The sequence below is a fragment of the Podarcis bocagei genome (assembly GCF_964188305.1).
Source record: "Podarcis bocagei genome assembly, chromosome: 11".
Taxonomy (NCBI): Eukaryota; Metazoa; Chordata; class Lepidosauria; order Squamata; family Lacertidae; genus Podarcis; species Podarcis bocagei.
This window is the reverse complement of record NC_138136.1, coordinates 2,638,517-2,661,881: the sequence shown is the minus strand read 5'-3', so window position 1 is coordinate 2,661,881 and position 23,365 is coordinate 2,638,517. Positions and strand designations below refer to the sequence as shown.

At 43.0% G+C, this 23,365-nt stretch overlaps 1 protein-coding gene across 1 annotated transcript in view; it reads right to left on the bottom strand.

Annotated features, from left to right (window-relative positions):
* TMC1 (transmembrane channel like 1) overlaps positions 1-23,365 on the bottom strand; it is a 69,061-nt gene that overhangs the window by 33,028 nt on the left and 12,668 nt on the right. Inside the window, exons 4-11 of the mRNA XM_081213619.1 lie at positions 20,492-20,629; positions 16,320-16,410; positions 13,817-13,898; positions 13,325-13,431; positions 12,618-12,716; positions 5,782-5,924; positions 1,481-1,625; positions 318-512 (exon numbers count right to left, since the gene is read on the bottom strand). Coding sequence (XP_081069745.1) covers positions 318-512; positions 1,481-1,625; positions 5,782-5,924; positions 12,618-12,716; positions 13,325-13,431; positions 13,817-13,898; positions 16,320-16,410; positions 20,492-20,629 — 1,000 coding nt within the window. The remainder of the gene's footprint in view (positions 1-317; positions 513-1,480; positions 1,626-5,781; positions 5,925-12,617; positions 12,717-13,324; positions 13,432-13,816; positions 13,899-16,319; positions 16,411-20,491; positions 20,630-23,365) is intronic.

Genomic DNA, 23,365 nt, shown 5'->3' with positions numbered 1-23,365 from the left:
GGAGGACAGAGTTGGGTTTGCTGCTTTACAGTGGAGGAGAATATGCTGTCCAGTGGGAGCGGCTTTCATCTTGTACTCCACCTCAAGCAGCAAAATGGTGGTGCTGAGTGATAGAGAGAGAGAGAAAAGCCTCCCTAACCACTGTTCCGGCCCACCACTAGCATGCAGCCCTGAGTCCAGATGACTCCTGAGGGAATGTGGCTCTCAACAAGGGGGGCAGGATCCCTCACCCCTGCCCTACGTCACCCTGCTCGGTAAAGACAACCCAGCCTTCCTACATACATCTGTTTTAGAAAACAAAACATGCTGGTACGAACTTCATTCCTCTCCCACCAGCCATAGTTTTCAAGGCCTTCCAAAGCAAATTGTTGGGATCGCCTCACAACAAAGTAGATGAGGTAGCCACTCCCAGCTAGTGTGCAAAAGGCAAAGAAATTAGCGAGAACCCTCAGGAATCGGGTCAAGTGGACGTTCTCTTCCTTCCGGCTCTCTTGCTCCTCCACAATTGCTTCCTGTATTTGTTACAAACAAACAAGAAAAACATTCATCAGTATTCATGATACCAAGAAGTATAATAGCATTCGGCTAAATTAGCCACCGCCGACCTGGTGCCTGGACTAAACTCTCATCAGCCCCAGCCAGCAGAACTGTTCAAACCATCTGGAGGTCAACAGGTTGTCCATGAATGCAGACTATTTGAAGATCTGTCTCTGCCAGTATAAGCCTGACCACTCACTCCATTCATAAGGGACACGGCTTTCCTCCGTGTCCTTCATCCTTCAGAGGCTGGCTGGCTGAAACAAGGAACAGGGAGTCATGGCTGGAGTAGGATAGATAGGGTTTATCTCCCCTTCAAGATTGCTGCAATCCACATAGCAGTTGGTGTCTCGCAGGGCTAGAAGTAATTTTTAAAAAACAAGAGATGTGGCTCACTTTACACATTATGCATACCTGACGCATGACTCACAGCAGCAAGGTGTTTAATGGGATATGTAAGCAAAGAAACTTGCAACCAACTATATTGTGGCACAACAAAACTGGGCTGAAAGCCAACCAGCTCAGGCGTCTGCGTTTGCCAGTTCAGTGGTCAGCTTCTGCAGCTGCAGGAATATGCCAGGCCTTCTTTTCCAGGACTCTTCCCTCAGAATCAGTTTGCGTAGTAAGAATCCAAGAACCACCTTTGTTTACAGGCTGTTGACAAGAATCTTCTCATTCACCAGGCCTCATAGATCTCTTCCAAGGCCTTTCAGTCTCTTTTCCCTCCTTTTTTCAGGAAGCCAACCTCCCTCCCTGGGTCAGAGATGCAGCAATCTACCCCAGTATTGTCTACACTGACTGACAGCCACTCTCCCGGGTTTCAGGCAGGAGACATTTCCAGCCCTGTCTGGAGATGCCAGGGACTGAAAGTGGTACTTTCTGTCTGCAAAGAGTATATGAACCTCGGTGACATTCATACCTGAGACCAGACTTTATACATTACCTTAAAGCTAGTTGTTATTGATGCAAATTTGTTATCTGCTGTTTCAGGATTGCCAATCAAGTAATCCCAGCTCGTGAACATTTTCCAGCTGAAGTTAAAACTGTTATCATCTCCACCACCATCATCATGGGCATTCTTTGCCATTCTGAAAGGGGGGGGGGAGTATTTTTTAACATGCTAAAAATGTAATGGGTTGGGCCTAGAGTTGCTCCTCCCCCATCACAGATGGATCTGAGATTCAGCAAAGTCACTCCAAGGGAAGAAACCCCCCACTCCCAGTGCCAGTGCCACCTCCCCACCCCCGTTCAGGAAGATGCTGAGCCCCCCCCAGCAGCGTTTCAGAGGGATGCAGGGAAAGGAGGACTCCCTGAGAGCAGCGCCCCCTTCCTCTGCTGCCCCTGGGACTCTGCGGATCTCAGCTCTGGATGCAAGCCAATGTGTGAAACAGTCCTCAGAAAATCTCAGGGGGGTGGGTGGGGTAAATCCAGTGGCGTAGCGTGGGGGGTGCAGGGGGGGCCAGCCGCACCGGGCACAACATCTGGGGGTTAGGGTTAGGGGGCGCAAATCCACGGGTTAGGGGGCACAAATCCACGGGTTAGGGGGCGCAAATTACTTGCCTTGCCCTGGGTGCTGACAACCCACGCTACGCCACTGGGTAAATCTCGCTTTATTTTCTAAGGGCTGTCAACTGATTAAAACATTTTAGTTGATTATTGGTCAAATGTTTCTGACTAATTGTTTACTCAGTCAATCAAGTTTAATTAAATTTGCATACTGCCAGAATCTCAATATACAGGTGCTCCTTTAAGAAACTGAGGAAGTATAACTTACAATTTAACAAACATATGTCACACCATTAAAAAAAGAAGCTTTAATTGCATAATCTGCAGGTTAAACAATTCTTAGTTGCAATCCAGTGCTCATTTTCTGGAGAGTGATCCACACTGAATAAAGTGGGACCTACTTCTCTATTAAGGAACTTAGGAATCTGCTTTACATCAGAGTGAGCACCTCTGGCAAAGGTCTTTCTCATCACCTGCTACCTGATCCACTGGAGTCGCAAGGGCTGAGGGACTTTTTGCATGCAAAGCAGAGTCTCTTCCACTGAGCTGTGGTCCCTCTGGGGTTCACTGGACCCAACAGCATGGCCTGTGGCCCTTCTCTGTGCTTGTTTGCGACACCAAGCAGCGTTGCTGCTCAGACATCATTGAGATTCACTGAAATTGTGGAGGAGAAAATGGTGCTCCAAATTGTGACTTTATGCATTGCCACAGTTAGGGTCCTCCAGATTGGTGTATTTTTGTGGGTGTATTCTACAACACGTTCTTCACACAATTAATAGCACATTCATTGTGGGTTTATTTTGCCTTATTAGTGGCCAGTTGCTATATCACACTACTGCTGTCCAGAGGGGCAATAGCAAAACAAAAGTGGGACAGAAAACCAAACAAACCCAAGAGCATTTATGAAAAGTTAATTTTAGCAGGAAGTTACAGGATATGTGCTGACTCAGAATGAAGCTGTATGGCCACCCACGGATGGAACTGAAAGCATGTGACTGCCTACAGAGCATCATGAACACAAATAATCAAGAATGCACAATAAAAAGGATGACTGAGGGGCCATTAAGACCAGCAGGTAACTTGGTCAAAGAGCTAAAAAATGGACTGATGGGAATATTGATGGCTGATTTGTACTTTGATAATTTCTGTAAATGTCATACCAATTTCATTCTCCCTTTTCTCTCCCCAGTTGTTATGCCTTTCTAGGTACTACCATAAAAAAGAGCCAAGCAAACAAAAAGCTCACAGTTACAGTTGGATTTTGCACTTATCATATTGTTTTCTGTGAAATCACCAACAAGCCAAAGAATATAAGAGGATTTGCTCTTAAGGTTACCTAAATATAGATCAAGATTATCTCGTGGCCAGATGGAAATTTAACACACACAGTGCATGTTCACCCCAGGGTTTTCCTTTTACTTTGCCTCCAGGGATTGTGCTGCAAGGATTTTTTGGTGGTGGGGAGAGCCCCAGTGGGTGGCTGGCAGCTACTCAGCTATAATTCCCTGAGAGGATTCAGTAGGAAGATTTTTCACAAATACAGTATCAAAGAAATATTTTTAATGGCTCCCTCTTAACTGGGTTAAAACAAAATGGTAACTTCTGAAGTGAAATCTTTTGTACCTTAATCAAGCATACTCTGGGAGTGAAGAGACTAAAATAAATGGCTTTCTTCAAGGGTTTAGAATGGGGGTGGGCAACATTTTTCAGTCCAAAGGCAGCATTCTCTTGTGGGGAAGCTTCCGCAAGCTGCAGACTAGTGGGAGTTGGGCTAGAGACAAAGGAGAGTGGAGTAACTGGTCTGATTCTCACATTTGCACAGTGGGCTGTATCCTGGCCATGCGGACCACGGAACAAAGAGGAATCTGCCAGAGACAGATTTAGGGCAGCCCAGCTGGTTCTGCTGCACTGCTCAGCCTCAGTGAGGATGGACCCTATGTGTGTCAATGGGATGCATGCATTTGGGGCTCCCTCACATGAAGGGGAATCCTGGGCCAATCACGAGTGCTCTTCCCATTGAGGAGCCCTACGCATGCAGAGCCCATTGTCACAGAAACATAATATCGGACTGACAGGGTGTGCCAGTGCGATCCCACTCCCTGAGTCAGTGTGTAAGGAAGGGTTGTGCCCACCTTGATTTGAGCATTAAACAGTGAGGAGGGTGTGACATCCTTTAATAAATTACCATAAGGCTAACTGACTGACCTTTCCCTCGCCCTGCCAGGGGGTGCCAGGGTCTGAACCTGGGACCCTTAGCATGCAAAGGATGGGCTCTATCTTTGCTATATCCCTTCTTCTTATCATGCCTGAAGTGAACATAGAAACCTGCACCTGCAGCATCTTCATTACGGCTGATATATTTAAACATTCAGAGAAGGTGTCCTAGACTGGGGCACTGAATGCAGCAGGAGGCTGGTGCAAAGAAAAGAGAGGGCCAGCCAGCCCAAAGTATTTTGCTTCCTGAGGCAAAGGGCAAGATGGCACCCTACCCCTATTCCATACACAAAAGCTAACCAGACAGGCATTTGAGTCTTAGTTTAACACTGGTAAAGGAATGGTATCTTATCAAAGGGCCTGAGAGCAGCAGGCTAATTTGGGGAATGCAGGGCAGTCTGCATGGCGCACAGCAAAGTTCCCTCCCTGCCTCTCAGCATCACCAAAGGTTGGGCTGGCCCTGAAACTGGCCAAGCTCTGTGTGTGATTCTCAAAGAGAAAGCACCAGCAAAGATGAGGCTTTCAAGTTTCACAGTTAGTAGCAATGGCCACAAAAACCACTGCCATCTTGTGAAGAACCATTTACAATTTATTCCATATTTGGATTCCTAACCATATGTTCCTGTTCTCTTCTCCCCACCATCTCCAGCCCGCAAGGCCAGATAAGGAAGAATGACTGTAATTTCTGAGTGTTACTTAGCACTATGCTAGATGGAACACTTTACAAAAAAAGAAACTCCCTTTGTTACACATTTGTTTCACACATTTGAGCTGTACAGAAAATGCGGTGCTATTTTAGTTTAGGACACCTCTGCCAGACTGTAATTTGTTCCAAAGTGAGTAATAAAATAAACATTTGCTGTAAAATGTTAAATAACAGTAAAGTAGTTGAGGATTTCCTGCTCACCTTCTCCCCGCACCCCAAACCCTACATTCATTAATCCTGCTGTTGAAGGTGCTGCACCAGGGATTCAATATAATCAAATTCAAGAGAAACATCCTTGCCCTCCCCACACCCCAACCTTCCATTTTAGATTGTCATACAGCAACTGGACTTAAGCTGACAATGGGAAATGGTTTAATTTTAATTTTAATTTTTAGAGATTTGGTGGGATCTGTACTAAGAGGGGGACAGGATGGAAAGGGAACCTCATCTGGAATTGATTTTATGCATTTAGCTTTTCAGTAAGTTCTAAATGCCAAGAGCATCGAGGATGAGACAAGAAGGACAGAGTCTGAGCAGTGCAGTGGTTAGTGTATGGGACTAGGGTTGGAGAGTCTCTGCTCAAATCTCCACTCAGCTATGCAGATTACTAGGCAAACTTGAACTAGTCACAATTTCCCAAGCTAACCTATGGTACCTCACAAGGTTTTGTGAAACAAGGTAAGGACAATCATGCATGCTGCCTCAAGCATCTTGGAAGACAAGCAGGGTATGACTGCAATAAATACTAAGTAGAAATACGGATCAGTCTGTGAATATATATTCCATCCTTTATTTCATCAACATCAGAAGAAACTTACGTGCGGATGACAACCATGAAACTGTAACCGATGGACCCAACTCCCACCAAAAAGTAGGAGAGAGGCAGCCGGAACTTCAACCACCCGATTGTTCTCTGGTTATTGTAATAGCCATAGAAGAGGACAGAATACTGTGCAAGACCCTGAAATGTCAACGACAAAGAACAATTTAGATATCTTCCTCTAACTTCAAGCAGCAACAAATGCAACTTAAGCACAGGGGTACTTTTAAACTGAACTAATTTGACTCATGCATTGAGTTGGGGTCCAAGAAGCGAGGAGGGAGGAAGATACAAGGGGAAAGGGTGGGGTGTAGAGCTAGTGAGTAGATGGCAGCCACCTTCTGCCCCAAACACAAATCCCCAAACACAACTTCTAGCCAACTCCTGAGGTTGCCATCAAAATAGAAATATTTGGGGGGGGGATTCAAAACACACAATAAATGGTCTCACCTCAAAAAGGATATAACAGAGTTCAGAAAAGGGCAAGCAGAATAACCAAGGGGACGAAGCATCTGCCCTATGAGCAGTTTAGGGAAAAGGTAAGATGGTGGGACAGTGTTCTCGAAGAGACCAGCATGAGTTTGACCAAACTGGGGGAGGCAGTGGGAGACAGGAGTGCCTGGCCTGCTCTGGTCCAGGGGGTCACGAAGAGTCGGACACGACTAAATGACTAAACGACTAAACAACAACAACAAAGAGGTGACCTGGATGAAGTCTCAAAGATTATTCCCGGCATGGAGAAAGTGGACCAAGAAAGACTTTTCTCCCTCTCATAACACTAGAACTCGTGGGGACCAAATGAAGCTGAATGTGGGAAGATTAAAAAGTTCTTCTTCGTGCAGAGCAGAGTTAAACAATGGAACTTGCTCCCACAGGACACAGCGATGGCCAAACAACATGGAGAAAAAGTGACTCCTGGCCACGCTGGCTCAGCTCTGGCTCTATGGTCAGAGGCCACCATGCTTCTGAATGCCACTTGCTGGGAAATGCAGGAGGGCTGAGTGTATCTGAAGAAGTGTGCATGCACACGAAAGCTCATACCAAGAACTAACTTAGTTGGTCTTTAAGGTGCTACTGGAAGGAATTTTTTTATTTTGTCCTTAAGATGGAGTAGGTTGCAAAGCATATTGAACACAGCACAAATGTTTTTCTCATCATCCATCCAGGTGCTTGTGTAAGAAATACACACAACATTTCACATGTGACAAGCAGCAGATGCAGTATTTCCTAAGTGGAGATTAACCTCTGTATTAGAAACCAACATATGCCCGGGAGTTCATTATATCAATCAGTCACTAGATTTTATTCATGTAAGGGATATAACAGATCAACCCTCTTTGAGATGTGAGTCATCTGAAATATTGTGATGGAACTTAAGTGGGGATGCAGCCTGTGAAAGGCCGTGCAGGGCTTTATAAATCAAAACCATGGCTTTGCGTTGTGTTGGAAAAGCAATACCTAAATCTAATAAATGATATACCACTAGGAAATATTCTGATTTGCTAAATGAAATTACTATTGCTTTCCAAAAAAATATTTTAAAAAAACATATTTTTTTATTAAGGGTGTCTCCCCAGTGGTATTGCTTTCCAAAATTAAGTAATGGGGTGCAAATGTTTGGTGTTGGCTGACAAGAAGTAGTGACACAACTGGACAAGGGTTTCTTTGAGTCTTTTAGTTACAACAAACATCTGTCTCTGCTGGAAACCGCTTCTTGAGGTGGGCCAGATAGCCGTAAAGCTTGCAAATGGCCATAATGAATTCAAATCAGACACCAAGAGTTCAGCGTGTGCCCTTGTAATCTGCCAAGGGCCTGCGGATCAATTGGAAAGGGTTTTAATTGACTGTGGTAATGCGGAGAGGCTTAGCCCTCATGCATATATTTCCCCTCCCTTCTGCTGTTTTGCTGCTGGTTATTTCTTAAAAGTAAACCATTAGTAGATTAAAATGTCAATAGGCTAACATCCTTCTGTTTCATTTAATCGCAAGCCATGCATTCGATGTATTGTGATGCCTAGGCTGCCCGAGACAAGTCACAGACTCTGCCTGCTAAGCCTCATTTGCAATCTTGGCTGTGGTGAAAATGAAATATTAACACATGACAAGTAAATATGACTAGATTTGTGGTATGACTATCAATCCATTTCCTCAGTTCCCTTAGAGCTGACATTGTCTCCACTGGGGGGGAATTATGGGGCTCTTGCGTGGTTCAATTATTTGCAGAACATTGGTGATGTGTGAAAGACATGGTTGCCCAGTATCCTTTGTTGTTTCTCTTGTACCACTGTCCTAAATCATTATTACCCTGGACTCAAAAGGCACACAAAGTTCTGCTTATCTGTCTCAATCTTTCCCCTCTATTCTCTTCTGACTGAGCAGGGAACCAAATGTGACCCCTTACATGCAACTTACAGGTTTTAAAAAATGCAACTACAGTAGCAGTACTGATAATTCTGGACATCACAGAAGACATGGAGGGGGGTTTCACCTTTTCCTTCCCAGCTGTGATCCTAAGGAAAATCCCTCCTCTGAAGGGATTTCCACTGACACCAAGGAGGGAAATCTCGATTGACTCCCAATGCAGCTTCAGAGAAGAGATTTTCAGCAGGACTGTAATAAGGGAAGAAAGGGTTGAATTTATGCCTGTTGTGACGAGGGATGGGTGAATCTCCCATCAATTTCACTTCTCCCAGTTTCTCATTTTTTCCCATTTTAAATTCAGTTCCCCACATATCTCTACTGGTTTGCAATTTAGAAAAAAAATATCTTTATAAACATTTGTCCACATTTTACTGCAAATTTATTCTAATAAACACACTTTGTATGACTTTGTATGTAATTTTTACAATTATAAAGGATTCTGCAAACAATTTCCTCTAAGATTATGCATTCTCTGTGTTATTTTCACTAATATGTGAATTTTTAGATACACTTTTGCCTAATATATGCTTTCTTGTATTCATGTATTTGGAGATGTGTGAAGTTAGCTGTGTTCCAGTTCACATATTGATTTGAGAATGGCAAATTAGATATTTCACATTAAAATGCTGATAAAATTGAATTTCTCTGTCATTGATATTAGACTGATTATTCACTTGTTTTACAAAATGGAAATTCAAGGAGATGTACAATGTAGCAGAAAAAATAAAACTAATATAAATCTAAAACAAAATAAAAGCTAGAAACACTGATATACATAAAAAGTAGTCTAACACATCCCACCCACCTGTGACTACTCTCAATTATTAGCTCTGGCACTTGATATGAAGGTCATTCCACATCAAATGTCACCCACCATCTCAGATTTTGATGAAATTTGGTGTACACCCTTTCCTTATAGTTGAACTAAACCCCTTACATTTTTTTCCTCTATCTCAAACGGTTTTACTTTTATAGCACTTTGAAGTTTTGTTAAATCTGCGTCTGCGTTGTCTGTCCCTCTTGAGACCCTCAGCATAAGATACCCTTGTGTACATTTTATTTTTTTTCTCCATAACCAATAATCAGATCTCTTTGAAATTTTACACAGAGCTCAATAAAATGATGAGTATTTCAGGAAAAAATAGAGGGGGGAATTAAGGGGGTTTATTTCAACCATAAGGGATGGATGTACACCAAATTTCATCAACATCCGAGACGGAGGGTGACATGACCTCATTGAAATGACTTGGAATGACTCATGAAGCACATTTTCTAAGCAAGCCAACAAGCACAACTGCACATTATAGACGAAGACATATTTAATATGGCCCTTTTACCCCTCCACCTGTCTTTCCTATGTTTTCCCTGGTGCATCATCACTCATGACACAAAAGGCCTTCTCCGCAGGCTATCTCATGTCAGGTTGGTGTCCCCGTGTTACCCCCCCCCCGACTCCAGCAGTTAATTATTCCAGATTTATTGGTCAATTACAAACGCTCTGGCAGAGCTAAATTCCTTCAGTCCTCCCTTGATGATCCAGTTGCCAAAACTGGGCCCCTCCTCTTCCGTCCCCAACAAGGAAGCCCCCACTTTCTTTCTCCCCTTCCCGCGTTTTTTGGCTAGCCTAGTTGATCTACGAGTTTTGGGTGATCCCCTTAATTCTCCTTCTTCCGTTGTGTCATTATTGCAGCTTCCAAACTGCATTCCTTCACTCTGGGCCTCCCATCAAGTTTCGCTGGTCTCTACTTCTTCTCCCTCCCCTCTGAATTCCTCGCTGTTTCTCGGTTCTCCCTCTGGGTCTGTGTTTTCACTTCCTGTCAGAGAAGTGGCTCTTCTGACATCTAATACACTTGGATAAGAATAAAAATAAATGTAATTTAACTCAAATGTAATTTCCGTAATTGTTTTCACATTCAGTTGTTGGTGGGGTGGGGGGTTAATCTCAATTGCAGGTCCGCATGTTTAGGAAGATTTTCCTATTGTAATCTTGCTCTTGGGAATGGTCTATGTAAGATAGTTCAACTTTGTCCTTTTACTGTCATCAATAATGGAAATGGTGCCATTCTTAAACAGAACTTCATAATAGTTCACAATGCCCCCATGTGGGGTGGGGGAAGAACCCACGAGGGGGGCTACTGGGAGGTGCAGGATATCGACACAAGACTCAAAGACACAAGCAGGGCGCAGGCAACTGCCTCTCTCCATCCCTCCATCTTCATCTCCATGCAATTTAGTACACGAGTGAGACAGGCAATGTCCCCACTGTTTCAGATGCCAGTCAAAACAGTTTATTTCAGAAGCACTTTGCACTCTGAATGTCGTAGATGTTTTACATCCTTTCAATTTGAAATTCTTGAGGTTTAAATTCTGGAAGTGAATTTTATGTTTTAACTGTTGCATGCCATATATTTTATTGTTGTAAGCCACTTTGACAGCTACATGGTGAAAACTGGTATATGTTTTAAACAATATTTAAACAAACTTGGATACAGGTCTTCTGGAAAGCTCCCAACAAAGCTCTGACTCCCCTGAGACCTAATGGATTGAAGGGGAAGCAGTTCCCAGGGCAAAGTCCCATCACACCGCTTTGTCCCATGAAGCCAACCAGAAGCTGCTGGTACTGGTTTCTCGGAGAGTGGTTGCCCAGTTTCATGGGGACTACAGGTTTATCTGGTAAATATTTTAAAAGGTCCACTTAGAGGTCCACTTTCTTATGCTGAGAAATGCAAATATTTCAGAAGCAATGGCTATAATTCTCCTCATATGCACACATGAGCTTGTGTGTGCACAGTGAGTTGCACTAGCATGTACACTGTGATATTTTTGAATTCTTTTTTTCAAATTGCACTCTATCCCTCCCCCACCCCCCATCCAGCCCCTCATCACAAAGGGTGTTTTAAACTCCCATTGATTTGAAGAAAGCAGCATGAAATACAGTATGCAGGAGCCACTATTGCCGGGGGGAGGGGAGATAAATAAAATAATGTATGCATAGATCTTCCCATCACAGATTTATCTTAAACCATGGTTCTCTGCCCATATGGTGTTCTTGCTGGTGTGTATCTTCCATTAATATCTGCTTAATGTGCAATTAGGTGCCAATTTTGATGAAACATTTTTACTCCACAGAGGAACAGATGTGACCGAGATTACATCAGAATGTGAATTTTACATGGCAGATCTGTAAACAGATTATTAAATTCCTGCCAGCTCCTGCTCCCAGATCTCTCATGAAATGTGGATTTTTCATTTTCACACAACATTTTTCAGGTATATGCTTCCCTCCACTGAAGGAAAACACTATATGGGAGAAAATTGGCTGTCAAGACTTTGGCTGTTTCCTGGGCATTACAGCTAAGTTCAATATTTGTAATCATGAAGAACAGATGAGAGAATTTCCCTCCATGTTCTGTTCTTGTCCCTCCCTTTTTTCTGCTTGTGTTTCTTTCCTCCTGAATCGTCCCTCGTTCAGGGAAGAAAATGTCTACAGGTTGCTCTCACTGGGTATTGCCTAAGCATGACTAAGCCTAGATCCTTCACATTGTGTGGTTTTACATGGTGCTTCTGTGAACAAAACCAAAGGGGCCTGCATTCTCTTCATCTGCCAACAAGGGCAAACACCAAGGAACTGACTGGGTAGTTTTTCCCACCCTTCAGTTAAGGCAGATTGCAGCAAGTATTTACTGTAGTATTTACTGGAATTGCAATTGCCTGTCTCCCATAGGAAAGGGCTCCCCCACAGCACTTTAAACTACTGCAAGCGGTTCCCACGGTAATTTAACATGCGCTATCAAGTCTCTCACTGTAAATCCAACAGTAGCTCTGCTGCAAACAATATCCTTGATCCCAAAGGGTAGAAAAGGCAGTGAAACACATGACTAGGAGCTCATTTCTTCAATACCTTCATCTATCTTTCTTTAACTATCTTGCCGTTGCCTGTTTGCAGGTTTGTTATTTCAAAAGGCCAAATGAATCCCACAGGGCAACGCCAGTGAAGCAAATCCACCTTTTATACCTCATGAAATTGATCAGTGATGGCTCAACATGGTGGCCTTTGGGGATCTATTATATATGGCATGTAAACTTAATAAATATAAAGCAAAATGACCGTTTTTCAGCTGCATGTTGAGCTACTCTTCATCTTGCTCACTTTTAACTTACTGTACATGTCAGAAATCCCAGCGACAAGTCAATGCAAGAGCTTATTTCATGACATCAGAAAGTCCCACTGGATCTGGGGTGCCACATTTGATCCCATTTCCCAAAAACAATTTGAATTTATATCTTTTCAATTTTACCTACTTAAATTACGTATCCCAAATTGGTAGTCTTGCCCAGTGAACTGCTGACAGAAAACAACATTCACACCATCACACAAAGCCTAAGGAATGGCTTTTGCAAAGTGCAACTTACACTAAAATCCCACAGAGTGGCAAAGTTCATTGCTGTCGCTTCCTCTGCTCTGGGCACAGTTTTTCTAGGTAAAGTTCCATATGGTTTCCCCATCAATGCCTGTTTTCGCACGTAGGTCAGTCAGAGTTGTAATTGTAAACACAACCAAAACAAAGAAAGAAATCAGCATGAAAAAAACATTGGGGAAGCTCACTTTCAAGGTTATTTCTTGTTTTCCCACTGCTAATTTTAATATTAATTTTAATGTTTAAATTGTTTTTGTGAAATTACAGCAGGCAAGTGGAGGAGGGGGGAAAGGTAAAGGACTAGTGGTTAGTGCAGGTGAATGAGTGCTGCCTCTTTCTTAAGGCATCTCCTCTCCCTAAGGCAGGGACCAAACAGAGAAAGTGATTCACCAGGGAACCATCTCTAGTAAATATAGACAGAAAACAGGAATCATCTCTGGTAAATATGGCAGTGCATATGCTGCATGAATTAACAAGATAAAAAACGTTTGAAGGACAACAAAAGATCTCTAACATCATTTGAATCCTACTGATTGTAAATGTCAGTCTAGCTCTGATCTTCCTGACAGTGGGATTTTATCCAAAATGCCCAGCCCCCCATTGTTTGCTCTGGTCTTAACTTTAACCCATTTTCCTGTGTGACATTTAAGCCTAAAGAGAAACAGCAAAACAGGCTGGGCATATTAATGTAGTTATCCCCACCTCAGGCACCATGACAAGACCAAAAGTCAGTCCAAATAGGATTATATTTATTCCATACATCCATCGCAAAAATATGAAGTAGGAGGCAACAGAAGAGCCAAAATGACCTACAAGACATGAAGCAAGATAAAAGGGCAAATGAATCATTCTTCACCTTTTTTGTCCTTTCAAATAAGATATAAATCAGTATATTTATGCTTGCTTAACACACCACAAATCAGTGGCTGCCACTTTCCCATCCTAAAACCTAACCATGTATTACTATTGATGTGATCTGGTAAAACCATAGTAAATTATTGCTTACATTCGTATATGCATGGTTCGTATGCAAATCTATGTTACAAATTCCATCAATCCTTGATATGCAATGTATTTATTGCTGTTTAAAAGCTTTGGAATGAAAGGAGCAATGGTATGCAACAGTGGAGGGGAACTCTAGGCCTGTCTCCCAGGAAGATGAAAATTACTTAATTCTTCTTCTCTCTCACTTACTTTCAATTTCTTTTATTTTCATTTCCCAGGGTATGCAGGCTGTCCGAAAATTCTCAAAATCACGTTGAAATTTCATCCATTTCTGAAATAAATATTACAAAAGCAAAATAGGACATTAGGACAATGAGAAAAGAATGAACACTTTCAACTAAAAATCTGTCTGACGATCTTAAACCTCTGTGCTTCCAAAATCTGTGTGCACTCTAGGTTGTTAGAGTGGCTTTGGCAGCAGTGTTTCTGTTGAAGGCACAGGAAATGCAAATGTGTTTCCTGTCCTACACTTTTCTGTCTTCCACATCTTTCTGCAGCAAGCTGATATGTTAGTGTCCCCATCTTCCTACCCAAGGACTGCTTCTCTCGGTGTGAACAAGCATGGACCCTGCATTTGCCGTATGAAACCCTTCTCCACTTACCCCTTCCAAGGCTGGTACAGAGGGTGGTGACACAAGAACAGGGCTTTTACCTTAACTTGGAGGGTAATCAAGTATTCATAGAATCATAGAGTTGGAAGAGACCACAAGGGCCATCGAGTCCAACCCCCTGCCAAGCAGGAAACACCATCAGAGCACTCCTGACATATGGTTGTCAAGCCTCTGCTTAAAGACCTCCAAAGGAGGAGACTCCACCACACTCCTGGGCAGCAAATTCCACTGTCAAACAGCTCTTACTGTCAGGAAGTTCTTCCTAATGTTTAGGTGGAATCTTCTTTCTTGTAGTTTGGATCCATTGCTCCGTGTCCGCTTCTCTGGAGCAGCAGAAAACAACCTATCTCCCTCCTCTATGTGACATCCTTTTATATATTTGAACATGGCTATCATATCACCCCTTAACCTCCTCTTCTCCAGGCTAAACATGCCCAGCTCCCTTAGCCGTTCCTCATAAGGCATCGTTTCCAGGCCTTTGACCATTTTGGTTGCCCTCCTCTGGACACGTTCCAGTTTGTCAGTGTCCTTCTTGAACTGTGGTGCCCAGAACTGGACACAGTACTCCAGGTGAGGTCTGACCAGAGCAGAATACAGTGGCACTATTACTTCCCTTGATCTAGATGCTATACTCCTATGGATGCAGCCCAGAATTGCATTGGCTTTTTTAGCTGCTGCGTCACACTGTTGGCTCATGTCAAGTTTGTGGTCAACCAAGACTCCTAGATCCTTTTCACGTGTACTGCTCTCAAGCCAGGTGTCACCCATCTTGTATTTGTGCCTCTCATTTTTTTTGCCCAAGTGCAATACTTTACATTTCTCCCTGTTAAAATTCATCTTGTTTGTTTTGGCCCAGTTCTCTAATCTGTCAAGGTCGTTTTGAAGTGTGATCCTGTCCTCTGGGGTGTTAGCCACCCCTCCCAGTTTGGTGTCATCTGCAAATTTGATCAGGATGCCCTTGAGTCCATCATCCAAGTCGTTGATAAAGATGTTGAATAAGACCGGGCCCAAGACAGAACCCTGTGGCACCCCACTAGTCACTCTTCTCCAGGATGAAGAGGAACCATTGATGAGCACCCTTTGGGTTCGGTCAGTCAGCCAGTTACAAATCCACTGAGTGGTAGCATAGTCAAGACCGCATTTTACCAGCTTCTTTACAAGAATATCATGGGGCACCTTGTCAAATGCCTTGCTGAAATCTAGGTAGGCTACATCCACTGCGTTCCCTCTGGCTTCTTTTTGTGCTCATCCTTTTGAGGAGAGGGGTGGGTTTTGTATGTTTATAAATATTTGTCAATGAGCATTTTGTCTTCCTGTTTTGGTTGGTTTAAATGTTTCTTGCTATTTCTATTCTTACATTGTAAGTCGCTTTGAGACACAGTCATGTAAGAAGCAATCAACAAGTACAATAAGCAATAACACCAAGGGAAATCTGAAAATCCACATTATATTAAATGGAGGAGATATGAAACAGAAGGTTCTTCAGCATCCTTCCATATCCCACTTCCACATTTATTTCTCTCCATCATTTCAGCTGCACTTCAGCTCCATCCAAGTGCCAAAATGATCTACAAATCTTAATGCCAGAGGTTCACTGAGATTTTTTAATCATTTATTAACTAACTTACATATAATATTTCTAATCTGTGCCTTTCTTGCAGGTTTACTTGGGTCTGCAGCAACAAGTCACACTGAAGCATTGGTTTTAATATGATTTCAGCCTATCTGTATTTCTTTGGATTACTTGCAGTATCCTTTCCCTAAGCATCATCTGATTTTGATACCTTCATTTATTTTTTGTGAATGTTCACCTGTGCTCCACTGACTGTGATCCATACCTGACTGCTCATAATCTTTTTGATTACTATGATTTGAAGGCACAAATGTGTTTGAAGGATTAATAGAGAACATTAGCAGTTTTGTAGCATTTACAGAACTAAGATACCCAGGAAATTCTTCTTGCTTTTTATAGCTAAGAGTAAATGCAATCCAAAAGGAGAGTGAAACTATTAATTCTGGAAGAGATATTTGAAAAAGGCTGAGTGAGCCAATTCAAAGCCATAATGAGAGATGGTCCTTACTTTCATCATCATCACTTTATATGCATAAAATTTCTTCCCTTTCCCTTTGCCAAGGGCTCCTTCAAATTTTTCCACAAACTGCTGAGCATCTCTGAAAAATAAAAATAAAGAAGTGCTTGTGGATTTATCTGAAAGCATCTTTCCTCTCACTTTGTCTTCTGCTGAAACACTGAGACACACTTGACATTACTGAGCATCCCAATGACATGTTATGCCAAACACTTTCTCTTCCACTAAACATGGGAACCACATTCCTTATTTCCTCATCCCCTCAAGCACAGTTTGCCCATGTCCTGGCATTATGACACGCCATATTTCCCCACCCACTGCCCGCAATAGCCAATGATGTAGAGCCAGATAAGGACACATAGAATATCAAGGCATCAAGAAAATTACTATTGGATGTCATGGAACAAGAAACTAAACACAGACATGCCATTTCACAATAAAATGTTTCATTTTATTGTTTCATTCCCTGCCTTTCTTGTGCACTATCTTGGATTATTCTAAACTCATTATGATTCTCTGTAGCAACAGTGGGGGACTTATGGGCCGCCAGATGTTGTTGCATTCCAACTCCCATCAGCTGCAGCCAGCACGGCCAACAGGCAGCGATGAGGGGAGGAATTGTTCTGCAACATCTGGAGGACCACACGGTCCCCTAGAGAACTGTAAGCTTCACCCACAAGCAAAACAATTCTACATTTGTCTATATGGTCATTTATGGTGGGATTGTGATGGTGTGCTGTGGGCCATGGCCAGCAGATTTAGCGCTGTTTCTGTAGCAAAAGAGGATTTTTTGAATAACCCTAATGTGAAGATGCCGTCCCCGGAAGAGTAGTAGTAGGAAGCAAAACAAAAAAGGATGCCAGCACTTGTATTCTACCCACACACACAATAAATAAATAAAACAATACAAAAATACAACAGTCATTTTACTGGCCCCTGTCAAGTACCTGTATTCCCCAGCAACTGACATCTGTACCACTCATGGACTATTTACATGATAAATCCAAATAGCTTATTTTACAGGCGCTTCAGCACACATCTCAATAATGCTGTGGTTTTAGGAAGTATTCCCAGTGGATCTTTCTTAAAAACAAAACTTATGAAAAGCAACTCTGCTGCTTGAGTAGACTATCTCAGAAGATAGTCAGAGGGTAATGATTCAAAGAACACAAAATACTATTATGTTCAATGAGCTAATTAAAACAAAGCCTTCTGTGCTGCTGCAGCCATCCACTGCTGCAGAGGGCTTCATCCTTTGTTCAACTCAGCTTTCCTACCTTAGATATAGTCAGACAGAAACATAAGGAACGCAGCCCTGGCACTTCTTTCACAGAAAGAGCAACAACTTTATTTGCAGATGTGCTGTAGTGTAATTTGATGGGAGGACTAGCACATGCTCCATATGTTCAGTAGGCTGGGCTTCGCTGCCTCAAAGTCATCGACCCAGTGAACTTCATGGCTGATCAAGGATATGAACCCAGGTTTCCTCAGCCAAGTCCAACATGCTACACCACACTTTCAAGCTCACTGTTCACAAGTACTTAAAGATTGCTGCATCAAATATCAGCCATCTACAACAGGGGAAGGGAACCTCTAGCCTGTGGGCCAACATTGGCTTGCCTAGGGGTTGAATTTGGCCTGCAAAGCTTTTTTAAAAGCCATATCCACCTGCCAATCAGCTGAGATCACTCCAATGGTGGTGACATCACCTGATGAGGCAGGGTTAAATCCTGCTTCGTTCAGCTGCACACACTCCCATGATTCACTTTGAAGTCCCAACAGCTGGGGCTTCAAAGCACAACATTGCCATAGGTAGGGAGATAAGAATCTGGCCCACTGGGCAGAAAAGATCTGCCACCCCCGATCAAGGGCCTGCTGAACAGTCAGCAGGTCAAGACACTGAAACTAACTGATAACCCCCTGAATGTTACAGAACCATTCTGAAGGGTTTTCTGGCCTTTTCACTCTGGGTATAAAAGTTGGAGCAAAGTACAAAAATACCATCAGCTTTGGGATCTTGTTAACTGACCTGTTTGTAAGCTTTATGCTCACTAAATTTTCTAAATTATTTAAAATTGTTCATTGTTGAATTGTTAGTGTTATGTTGTACAGATATTGTAATTTTTATTATGTATTATGGTTATTGTACTACTGCATTTTTACTGTCAACTGCTTTGAGCATAAATATAACAGAAAACACATATAAATTGATTATGACTTTAAACATGAGATCCTTAATTTGCCAGATATGACAAGAGAGTGAAATCTGTTTGGCTTATGTTTTGAAAATACATCACCAAAAGACCAGTGAAAGCATTTTACTTTATGAAAGATATCTGGTAACTGCCCAGTCACCTGCAAAGGACTTCACTTTCAAACATCCACTCCCTGTGTGTTCTTATAAAGCATGTTTGAACATCAGAAACAAGTCTTGTACATCTTTACTCAAAGATGCAAAAGTGTCAAAAACACAAGGTAAGTGGATTGTGTGCTATATGTAAATTATCGATAATACAAGACAGACCAAAATGTACTCTCTTAGCTAACCCATTGAAAGCTTTATTAAATTCAAAGAAACATTAATCTAATTACCAACACAAGGGGCATGAATATTTCATGAGCACAGGTATTATTGTCCTTAAATGGCCTAGCTTAATAATTCATGGGAGGTGTGGGGTTGCAGCTCTGAAAGTGCGAGGTATACTGTACTTGGGCTGTTTCAAGGTTGCAAAAGTGGGGAATGAATTACCAAACTTAAGAGGTTGCTTCTGAAGAGGAGGATTCAAGTGGATTGCTCAACTTTTCAATAACAGGTCAAGATAGTTTCAGGCACCAGCTCAAATTTCATTAAAGAGAAATGCAGTGTTGCTCCAGGGCAACTCTTTAAAAAGATTAATTTTATTTTAAAAAACAAGGCCAGAATTTCAAGGTGATATATCCAGTTGTGGTGCAACAACCTCTGATTAACATTTCCACCTCTTCCCGTTGCAGTTCCCTGTTCACACAGAAAATCTGCTCCAGAAGCTCAGGGAACCCTTTAGAGCAGATTGTGGTGCTGCAAAGAAAGGGGAATTCCATCACTTGTGACTGGAGTATAATCCGGGCTGGATAGAAATAATTTCTTAATTAAACCACAGGTCCACATGTGACCCCACATGTGGTCTCATTAAATGCCATCCTCAAGAATTCTGTTGGTTTTCTACCTCATGTTCCTTCATGTTCCTTCCCCTTTCTTGCCTCTCTAGATTCGCTTTATATAGCACATTAATGTCAGGAATGAGTTACTTTTCATTGTTTTCCAGAACAGTGACTGCATTGAACTGATAAATAAATGTCTGTATAGTTATTTGAGGGTGATCCCATCATACCAAGTGGGGCATAATTCTGAATAGACTTCATTAAATTGGGACTTCTAGCCTGCTGTAGCTCTGGTGAACACTGAAGAGGGTGGTCTTTATTCCAGATCCAGAATTTCTGGAACCACCCACCAGTTGAATGGAACCCCTGACAGATTAACCTTGAGGAAATGTGGTTGTCCATGGAAAAAGCTTGCCCACCCCCAATTGAAATAAAGCTGTGGCCTTGCTTCTACATTAATTACCCCTGAACTACATTACAGATGATCAGAAATCCCACCTTTGATCCTATTTCAGGACCTATTGTGTCTTTCTTATCATAGTTCTGGGAACTAAAGTTATTTATTCAATGAATTATAGTGGCTCATGCATGGAGTTACATCCCTAGATCACATCTGACAGCTGCATGTGTGAACTGACTTAATTTTTAATGGGGAAAAGCCAACAAACTTGTGACACCTTAAAGATTCACCTGTTTATTGAGCTTTCATGGTCCATAGTCTTCTCCATCGAACATGCTGCAAAAAAGGGTGGCCTGATTGCATGCATGATTACAAATATCACTGATAGAATTTTATATTACCTCCAACCCAATGGGCTTGTTCCAGTGTAAGTCATATCTAGGTCACACTGCAATCAGAGGGGCTTAAGTAAGTCATGGCTGACTTAGTCTGGATCTAGCCCAATGCTTCTCTGTGACACCAGTACACACATTCACCTGTGAGTGATCAAATACTGAGTAATCAAGCAGTCACGACTAAAACACGTGCAAACATGCCCTACAAGTGACCATATACAATATCATACTTCAAGACTTCCAGTTTCTTTTTCATATTCCAGGGCTTGTTTCTTAATGTGGCAATTAGCTTCTTTTTCTCTTCTACCGCTTCCTTCAGCTTGGCTATTTCCTCCTCTGTAAGCTCCTCTTCAGAACTTGAATCAGAGCTTTAAAAAAGAGAGAGAGGTGAAAAGAGGGACAGCTTCACTAGTATGCTTGGGGGCAGCTGCTCCACCCACCCCTGGAAAGTATGTATTATTAAACTTGCTACATAATGTGTTCCCATGCCCCCACCCCCTGGCTTGCAGACTCCCCTCCAATTTGCACAGCATCAAGCAATATGAAACTGGATAATGAAACTGAACTTGGACTTTAAACATAGCCTCCAACATTCCTCAGATGAAAAAAGGGCCATTTCTCACTCCCCCTGTAACTGACCCTCCTCGACAGCCCTTCCCCCTCCCCCTCCCCCACGGAAGCATTTCCAATCAGAAGAGGGGCGAGTGCCAGCACCACTGCTCCAATGGGACACAGCACACACGCCCTCCGCTGTCCTGAGAAAATGCTCTTCTTTTTTTGCAGTATTGTTATTTTTGTTTTGAAGAAACAGAAAACAGATTAGCAACCACCATTCCCACCCTCCGAATGCTCCAAACATTGTGCTTCCGCCTCCCTTTCCCATGCACAATATCTCAGAACGATGCCAGTGCAGCCCATTGTGGAGGATACAAAATAGTGGCCAAGTTGCCAGCATAGTTCCTCCTCCTCTTCCTCCCGACACGTGGACAAAGGCCTTAGGAAAGGGGAAAGGAAGACACTGCCAGAGGTGAGGTTCCTCTCTGAGAAAGTGTTGGGGAATGTACCGTATTTTTCGCCCCATAGGGCGCACCGGCCCATAGGCGCACCTAGTTTGGGGGGGGGGAATAAAGAAAAAAAATTATTCCCCCCCCCCAGGCGCGGGGCTGGGGCGGGGGAAGCCCGAGCTTACCCCAGCCCCCAGAACAGGGGGCTCCCGCCGGGCTCCCACGCCTTGCGGATATCTGCCTGAAGCCCAAACCAGGTTGGGGAACAGCAGGATGGCGTTCCGCCTCCCCGCTGTCCCCCGAGCTTGTGGGGCTGGCGGTGGGGAGAAGCGTGCTTCTCCCCACCGCCAGCCTCCAAACCAGGTTGGGGAACCGAAGCCCGGGGCGTGCTGTGCAGTGCGCCCCAGGCTTCAAGATGCAGGCTGCTATCTGGGCTCCCACGGCTTGCGGAGAGCTTCCTGAAGCCTGGAGAGCGAGAGGGGTCAGCGAAAGCCTGCATTCGCCCCATAGGACGCACACATATTTCCCCTTCATTTTTGGAGGGGAAAACGTGTGTCCTATAGGGGCGAAAAATACGGTATCTTCCGACTGGACAAGCTCAGCATAAATTGTCCTATCAATTCCTCTGGCCATAAATAGGGATAATAACTTTAAGGTGCTTAGACCTTCAGCAGTAAGGCATGTCATTTTAGGGGGGTGAAACTTAATTTTTGACAGTGAGGGATCTTTAAAATATGTTTCTGGGTGTGAGGAACTCAAATCTGCTATTATTTTTTTGATTGGACAACATTAGCTTGGTAAGGTCAACGTTTGATGAAGAAACACATAACATGCTTTCAGAATTTTAATGTTACCTTCTGAAAAGATCAGGTAATGCAATATAAGAATAAATATTAATAATATTAATATATTATATAACTGCAAGTACTTGACAGTCATTTTTCATTATTTCTATGCGATTTTACACATATTTTACTTACAAAGCAAAACTAAATTATATTTATTTAACCAAAATATATTTTGAATTCCCAAATCATGACACAACTTTTTAGCATGCCTCGTATTTTGAAAGTTGAAAGTTGAAAAATTCAACATACCCTACTGCAGCAGGTTCCTATGAGCAATCATCCTATAAAGCTTAAAAAAGAATGAGTGGTGTAAAATATTTTCCATAGTGGAATAAAAGGTTAACACCCCTTCCATTCCAGCCCTGATATGATGATGTTTCATCGTGTTTTTAATATTCTGTTGGGAGACGCCCAGAGTAGTTGGGGAAACCCAGTCAGATGGGTGTAATAATAATAATAATAATAATAATAATAATAATAATAATAATAATAATGTTTAATAAGATGTTTGGAAGTTTAATAATAAGATGTTTAGAAGCTGTGGCTGGATGGTTACGTGGGAGCCGGTTGAAGCTAAATCCTTCGAAGACAGAGGTCCTGTGCCTGGGACGGGACGATATGGGATGGGGGGGGCTACTCCCATCTCTTGCGGGGGCGCAACTAGTGCCAGCACCGTCCGTTAAGAGTTTGGGTGTAATCTTCGACACCTCCCTTTCCATGGAGGCGCAGATTGCAGCTATAACAAAGGCGGCATTTTTTCATCTCCGCCAAGCTAAGCAGTTGGCTCCTTATCTCTCTCGCCCTGACCTAGCCACTGTGATCCACACGACGGTCACCTCCAGACTGGATTATTGTAACTCGCTTTACGTGGGGCTGCCCTTGAGACTGACCCAGAAACTCCAGCGGGTGCAGAATGCTGCAGCGAGACTCCTTACGAGGTCTTCGCTGCGAGATCACATTCACCCGGTGCTATACCAGCTGCATTGGCTCCCGGTGGAGTACAGGATCAGGTTTAAGGTGCTGGTTTTAACCTTTAAAGCCCTATACGGCCTAGGACCCTTCTACCTACGGGACCGCCTCTCCTGGTATGCCCCACGGAGGACCTTACAGTCTGCAAATAATAACATCTTGGAGGTCCCAGGCCACAGAGAGGTTAGGCTGGCCTCAACCAGAGCCAGGGCTTTTTTGGCTGTGGCTCCGAACTGGTGGAACGCTCTGTCACAAGAGACTAGGGCCCTGCGGGACCTGACAT